The sequence below is a fragment of the Takifugu rubripes genome, chromosome 10, assembly GCF_901000725.2.
Source record: "Takifugu rubripes chromosome 10, fTakRub1.2, whole genome shotgun sequence".
NCBI lineage: Eukaryota > Metazoa > Chordata > Actinopteri > Tetraodontiformes > Tetraodontidae > Takifugu > Takifugu rubripes.
In genome coordinates, this window is record NC_042294.1 from 8,714,308 (window position 1) to 8,721,511 (window position 7,204).

The following is a 7,204-nucleotide window of genomic DNA, read 5'->3' on the forward strand; positions in this document are numbered from 1 at the left end:
CAACATCTAGTCTTCCTCAGGAGCCTGTCGACGTCGGACGTCCAGGTACGGTCCGCAGGCCGACGGTTCTGCTCAAGAGCCCTCGGGCACTACAGGCTGTCCTCTCTCTTGCAGGCTGGATTCGGCGTGACCTTCATCTACCACCACTTCTACCTCAAACCCACCAATTGTCCCAAACGGACGGCGGACGTCTCGGGGTGCCGCCACAGGAACGACAGGGTGAGTGTGTGTCCATGTGCAGGCATGTCTGGACGGAACTCCTGCTGCAACTCGCACTCTCCTGTTTGTGTGTGTTGGTGCAGCCGCTGATCGACTGCGCCGTGTGTTACAAAACCCTGAGGGGGGAGATTGAGCCGCAGCCCAAACCCTACGTCCACTGCATCCACAAAACGGCGCTGACGCAGGTTCGTCCCCTCCTCTGCCTGTTGACCGTTTGTCAACTTGCCCGCATGACTTCCTGTTTTTTAACTCCAGTGTGGGGCTTTTATCTGGGATTCACCGAGAGTCCAATCTGTGAGAATCAGCTCAAGTTGCCAGGGGCAACCATTGCTCCTGTGCCTCGTTTGAAGTTTTGGTTAACCCCCGAGTGTTCCTGAGTGAAATGTCCCCCCATTAACGGACCACAGCTGCAGAGGTCAGCCTCTGGGGATCGGCAACGACCTTTTGGTTGACCTTTTTGCTGTTGTGATTCCAGGAAATGAAGGACACCAGGGTAGAACACTGCAACCAGCTGAGTTACAGCAGCGGAGACACCACTCTGCTGGCCTCCACAGGAAATGAAGAAGCGTGACCTTTTGGAGCCCCTCTCACAGTTTTTCTTGCTAAATGTATTAGCTTTAGTGGCTTGAAGCTGATTATTACTGTAGCTAAACTGTTTTTCCTAGCAACACATTCTTGTTATTCCCACTGTAATAACAGTTTGTACATGCAGAGTTTCATATAAATAAATGAGTAATGCGCCTCTCCGAGACCTTCTCCATTTTCAGCTTCGGTTAAAACCTCTGTGACTCACTGCTCAGTCGGTTTCAATAGGTGTTAAACTTGTTTCATTACACAGCCCATTAAACGCACACAAAAGAAAGAAAGAGTTCCTCCAAGTGACCCACATTCCTGGCTCTGTAGCCAAGAGACTCAGATGAATTCATTAATCCGTGGGTTAACGGCTGACCTTTATCCCCGTCCTGGAACTGGAGATGTTTATTTGGGTCGCTTCCATCTGGATAAACAGTCTGCTTTTGCTTTCATAGTCTTACGGGAACTCTGAGATCTGTAAACATGTATTGGCCGCAGGCACGTCGATAAAGCCATAACAGGATGTGTCGAGCACTGAGAGGAGGGAGTCGACCATCTGAAGGGAGCTTCTATTAACTCACACTCACTCACTCAGCCACACAAACTTGTTGAAGCCATGGCTGCCGGGCTGCTGTTGCTGCTCTGTGTCGGGTCTGTGCTGTCCCTCGTCAGGGCCCAGGACGCCTACGCTCGCCTGCCCGAGAGCTACAGGAACGGCGTGAATCTGACTCTGGAGCAGCTGAACTCTCACACTGGGGTCCATCACCATTTCCGCTTCTTGAAAAGTCTGGAAAAGTCAGAAATTGAGGTAAAATCATCATAAAAGATTTGTCTAAATAAAGGGATGTTATTAAATGTCCGTGGGGGTTCTTATTGGATCTAAAGATGCCACTGAGGCTCAGATTGATGTTGTTCTCTTTAGTTCTAAAGTTCTGGCAAATCTGTGCTGCCTTCAGGGATTTGCTCATACTTGTTTTCAGCTCTGCTTTGGCCCAGATGCAATCTTCAAGTTGCTTCATGTTCTCAGCAAGAGATTGTTTCCTTTTCTAAAAAAAAAAAGAGCAAACTTTTGATGATGTTTTCCTTGGCTGGAAGGTGCAGATGAAGGACAAAAAACAACCACGTTCCCACTGCTCTTGACCAGGAGTGCTGCAAAACACTTGTCAGTGTCATAGCAACAATCTTAACTTTCAAGACAGCAAAGTTTTAAGATAAAAAATATGTTAAAATCACCACTAACAACTTTCATTTAGGCACTATTGGGTGAACGGTGGAGGCGCTTGCCTTACTGCAGTCAACCACCAGGGGGAGACAAAGGTTCACTAATAAGCGTTACTGACAGTTTATTTAACGGTCTTGGTGCACAATCGGGTTAGTATTTGAATCTGAATCACCATGGGTTTTTTTGGGGTTATTTTTTACACTTCTTTCACTCGTTAGGCCTATTTTTTCACTGACTCTTCAACCACATTTCTACACTCTCTGCTCTGTCACAGTCTGGTTTTGGTGTGAGTTACCTCTACCACCATTTTTACCTGAAGCCAACGTGGTGCGCCAAAGGAACAGAAGAGTCGAACCCTGAGGCGTGTGCCTTCAGGAACGACAGGGTAAGACAGACGCATTCAACCGTAGGCAAAATACAAAGGGCACATTTCATACTTGTTTGTGTGTTTATGACTTGACAGCCGCTGATGGACTGCGCGATCTGCTACAAAACAGCGAACAATGTGATGGAGGCCAACCCAAAGCCATATGTGCACTGCATCCAAAAACCAAGACTCACACCGGTATTTGTTAGATCTTTGTTTACAATGTGAATGTAACGACACAAATCCACTTATGCCCCCCCCCCCCACCCCCCCATCCCATCCTGTTTACTGTCCCATCGCAGGACATGAGGAGGAGTAGGACAGAACATTGCAGAAAAATGAGCTACAACAGCGGAGCTCCAACACTTTTGGCTGTGAAAGTCGGCTGAAGCAACACGTGGAGCAACTCACTGCATGATGCCAAAGCAGCTCACTTTCTGCACAGGACTACGAATCGCTGCCCCCCAGCCATAATTTCTTTTCTAAAAGACAATAAAATCATTTGGCTTCTTGTGATGTTATAGTACCGTAGTTTAAATGACTTTTAAATAAACGCGTTTTCAGTTATTGTTTTGTCGAAACGGTAAAATGTTCAGTTAAACGTCATTATTAAAGTAATGTCCGTATATACTATTCTTTATTCCTCTGATCAACCTTCAAAAATGTTGCGTTAAATTCCCTAAAACACGGCGCGTCGCAGGGTTGTTTTGAGTGGTTGTAATGTCTTAGTGTTGCCACTAGAGGGTAGATACGGGTGTTCAATAATTCATAGGAACAATTGCCATCTTTGCCACGAGAGGGCAGTGAAGTGTTAGTTTCGTAGTAAAATTCGGACTGATGTCGTAGACGTAGAAGAAGAACTGGACTTCCGCTTCCGGTCGCCTGTTCTTCCTCGTTTGTGATTTCAAAACGTCTAAGCGTCTAAAATCGGTCGCTCTGATTGCGATTCTGCATCTTGTTACGCCCGAAACGGCCTCTGACCGAGCAGACGCTGCATAAGTGGGCAGACATGAGACACAACACATAAAATAAATAAATAAATAAAAATGAAAGTGGAGCTAAGCAACAAATACGCTATCATTTTAACACCCTGAAGGTCCAACAGTCTAATTCTAAGAAAAGAAAATCCTCTGTTGTCAACATACACCTGACTGCGATGTGACGAACTGAATCACCTGCAGGCCACATGCTTTTTCCAGCCATATACAGTATATATATATATATATACAGGCATATATATATATATATATATACAGGCATATATATATATATATCAAGCTGTATGTCAAGATAGAGCGTGACATTGACTCCCTGATTCACCTCATTAGGATCTACAGCAAAGACATCGGGATGTCATTCACTAGATAAGTGTGGGCGAAGGATATTTAGAAGAGGAAAGTTGATCACAACTGATGGGGTTGACCTACCTGAAGGGAACACCACAGATGTGAAAGACAGTTACAAATACCTGGGGATCCTGCAGGCAAATGGTAACCATGAGGAGGCAGCTAGGAGTTCAGCCACAGCCAAATATGTACAGAGATAAAGGCAGATCCTGAAAAGTTAGCTGAATGATAAGAATAAGATCCAGGTCTTAAACACCTATGCCCTGCCAGTAATCAGATACCCTGCTGGCATAATACCCTGGCCACTGGAAGAGATACAAGCCACTGACATCAAGACAAGGAAGCTCCTCACCATGCACGGAGGGTTTCGCCCTAAGTCCTGAGGATGTACAGGAAGCGAAGGTAAGGGGGCCGAGGACTAGTCAGTGTCTTTATATAGCATCTGTTACAATACAAATCTAATAATAATAATATTATTAATAAATACAAAGACCAGATATTGAATGCTGTTTTAATTTTCTTTTATTTGATCCCAGTTCATCAGGAACTTCGGATGTTTGAAAAGCATTATTTAGAACCATGGTCGACATCGGAGCTCCAAATCATTTTGCCGTCTTTCTCCCAGCTCCAGTCTGCCCTCGTTGGTCAGGGTAAGAGAACACGTCGAACTGCTTGGACTGTGTGTGTTTGTGTGCCAGCGGGGCTTGTTATCATCATTGTACATGACCAGGTTGCAGTCTTCTTGCATGCACAGGCGCGTTGCATCTGATTTCCAAGTGTTTGACGCCCACTTGGCATCCCAGCCAGATGACAAAGTTGCCGTCGTGCTGTTGTGAAGACGGCAAAGGTCATTCTACCTGTTCTCACCTGCACTCTTCAATTTAACTCTCAACAACAGTTGGGCTCACCTGGAAAATCACTTTCCAATTCCCATTTTTGGAGACAAGGCAGTCTCCTTTGAGGAGCTCCTCACCTTTGGAGATGATCTTTCTGCTCATAATTCAGCATATATATAATATATATATATATATGTTTGTGTGTGTGTGTGTGTGTGTATATATATATATATATATATACACACAAACACACGCACATACTTATCACCTTTTCGTGCACCCCCCACAATAAAATCATCATTTCTGAGGGTATGCAAGAGGGTTTTTTTTAGAATATTTCAAGGCATATTTTGTATCTATACATTCATTTCTGTTTTTGTGTGTAAGTTACCTATCAGAACTGAATGAATACTCACAGGCTTGACTGCTGCACCCTGGTCAGACCAAGAGCAAACAAGGGAGTGAAGTAAGGGAGGCTCCTTCCCTCTATTTTATAGTCCCAAAGGTGGAGAGAAAACGGGCGTATCGCGTGTGAGGGAAAGCTGGTTCAGTGGCTCTGGATAAAATCAGGCCAACACAAAAAAGTCAGTTCAGTAGGACATTATTTTTGTTTGTGTCCTTTAGGACAAACTTAAAACTCGGGCGTCTTTGGGCCGTTTCATGTATATACGTCATGCGTTACACATACTGTATATGTATATGTATATACGTGCAGCGATAACAGTCTTATGAAGGACAACATGCATGGCAGCTTTAATAGTTTTTTACATAAATGTTTGACCAAAAAATCTTGATCCATCGATTACTGGAATGATGACCTCATAGTGAGAAATCTCAGTTCAATGTTACTCACATCAGTGGAAGAAATAACACATACTGTCAAGAAATGTAAATACACAACATCGACTGCAGCTGAAGAAAGAGGCCTACAGGTCATGGCTGGTCTGTGGGTCTCCGGAAGCAGCTGACCGGTACAGGTTGGTTAAGCGGGTTGCGGCCGCGACAGTCGCGGAGGCAAAAACTCGGGCATGGGAGGAGTTCGGTGAGGCTATGGAGGAAAACTTTCGGTCTGCTCCCAGAAGATTCTGGCAAAGTGTCCGGCGCCTTAGGGGCGGCAGGCGGCAACTTGCCCACACCGTGCTAGGTGTGCTTGAGGAGCTGCTGACGTCTCCTGGGGTAATTATCTGGCGGTGGAAGGAATGCTTCCAGGAGCTCCTCAATCCTACAAACACGTATCCTCAAGGTGGAACAGAGTCGGATGACCAGGAGGTGGACCATCCAATTTCCGGAGTGGAAGTTGCCGAGGTAGTGAAACAGCTGCCCGGCGGCGGAGCTCCGGGAGTGGATGAGATTCGCCCGGGGTATCTTAAGGCTCTGGATGTTGTAGGGCTGTCCTGGTTGACATGCCTCTGCAACATTGGGTGGACATCGGGGCAGTGCCCTTGGACTGGCAGACCGGGGTGGTGGTCCCTATTTTTAAGAGTGGGGACCAGAGGGTTTGTTCCAACTATACGGGGATCACACTCCTCAGCCGCCCTGGGAAAGTCTATGCCAGGGTGCTGGAAAAGAGGATTAGACTGATAGTTGAACCTCTGATTGAGGAGGAACAATGCGGGTTTCGCCCCGGTCGTGGAATCACATGTGCTTTGTGGACTTGGAAAAGGCTTATGACCGGGTCCCCAGGAACATCCTGTGGGGGGTGCTCCGGGAGTATGGGGTGGAAGGTCCCTTGAAAACGGCCGTCCAGTCCCAGTACCAAAGCAGCAGGAGTTTGGTCCGGATAGTCGGTTGTAAGTCGGACTCATTCCCAGTGAGGGTTGGACTCCACCACGGCTGCCCTTTGGCACCGGTTCTGTTCATAACTTTTATGGACAGAATTTCTAGGCTCAGCCGGGGAGTGGAGGGTGTCGAGTTTGGTGGCCGGAAGATCTCGTCGCTGCTTTTTGCGGATGACCTAGTTCTTCTGGCACCATCAGACAGGGACCTCCAACAAATGCTGGGATGGTTCGCAACCGAGTGTAAAGTGGCAGGGATGCGGATCAGCACCTCCAAGTCAGAGTCCATGGTCCTCGCTCGGAAAAAGGTAGAGTGCCTTCTCCGGGTTGGGGAGGAGGTCCTGCCCCAGGTGGAAGAGTTCAAGTATCTCGGGATTTTGTTCACGAGTGCGGGTAGGATGGAACGGGAGATCGACGGGTGGATCGGAGCGGCGTCAGCAGTGATGCGGGCGCTTAACCGATCCGTCGTGGTGAAGAGAGAGCTGAGCCAGAAGGCAAGGCTCTCGATTTACCGGTCGATCTATGTCCCAGTCCTCACCTATGGCCATCAACGCTGGGTGATGACCGAAAGAACGAGATTGCGGATACAAGCGGCTGAAATGAGTTTCCTCCGCAGGGTGGCCGGGCTCAGCCTTAGAGATAGGGTGAGAAGCTCGGACATCTGGGAAGGGCTCGGAGTAGAACCGCTGCTCCTCCACATCGAGAGGAGTCAGCTGGGGTGGCTCGGGCATCTGGCTAGGATGCCTTCCGGACGCCTCCCTTTAGAGGTGTTCCGGACATGTCCCACCGGGAGGCGGCCTCGTGGCCGGCCCAGGACTAGGGGGAGAGATTACATCTCTCGCCTGGCTTGGGAGCGGCTGGGGGTT

The 7,204-nt window shown here is 47.7% G+C and overlaps 2 protein-coding genes across 2 annotated transcripts; one reads left to right on the plus strand and one right to left on the minus strand.

Annotated features, from left to right (window-relative positions):
* Positions 1 to 1,313: 1,313 nt before the first annotated feature.
* LOC101062321 (uncharacterized) lies at positions 1,314 to 3,007 on the plus strand. The gene is made up of 4 exons (XM_029843069.1): positions 1,314 to 1,600; positions 2,289 to 2,399; positions 2,478 to 2,579; positions 2,684 to 3,007. Exons 1-4 carry the CDS (start codon positions 1,409 to 1,411, stop codon positions 2,768 to 2,770), a joined length of 492 nt encoding a protein of 163 aa, XP_029698929.1. The 5' UTR covers positions 1,314 to 1,408; the 3' UTR covers positions 2,771 to 3,007.
* A 1,224-nt stretch (positions 3,008 to 4,231) lies between these two features.
* LOC101069526 (mannose-specific lectin-like) lies at positions 4,232 to 4,725 on the minus strand. Its single transcript, XM_029843070.1, is given in 4 exon segments — positions 4,232 to 4,348; positions 4,350 to 4,533; positions 4,535 to 4,554; positions 4,636 to 4,725. Coding segments are annotated over 4 exon segments (348 nt in total). The 3' UTR covers positions 4,232 to 4,294.
* Positions 4,726 to 7,204: the final 2,479 nt, after the last annotated feature.

Coding starts and splice junctions, on each gene's coding strand:
- LOC101062321 (XM_029843069.1), top strand. CDS start 1,409: ATGGCTGCCGGGCTGCTGTTGCTGCTCTGTGTCGGGTCTGTGCTGTCC. Junction 1,601..2,288: donor TGGAAAAGTCAGAAATTGAG/GTAAAATCATCA, acceptor GCTCTGTCACAG/TCTGGTTTTGGTGTGAGTTA. Junction 2,580..2,683: donor AAAAACCAAGACTCACACCG/GTATTTGTTAGA, acceptor GTCCCATCGCAG/GACATGAGGAGGAGTAGGAC.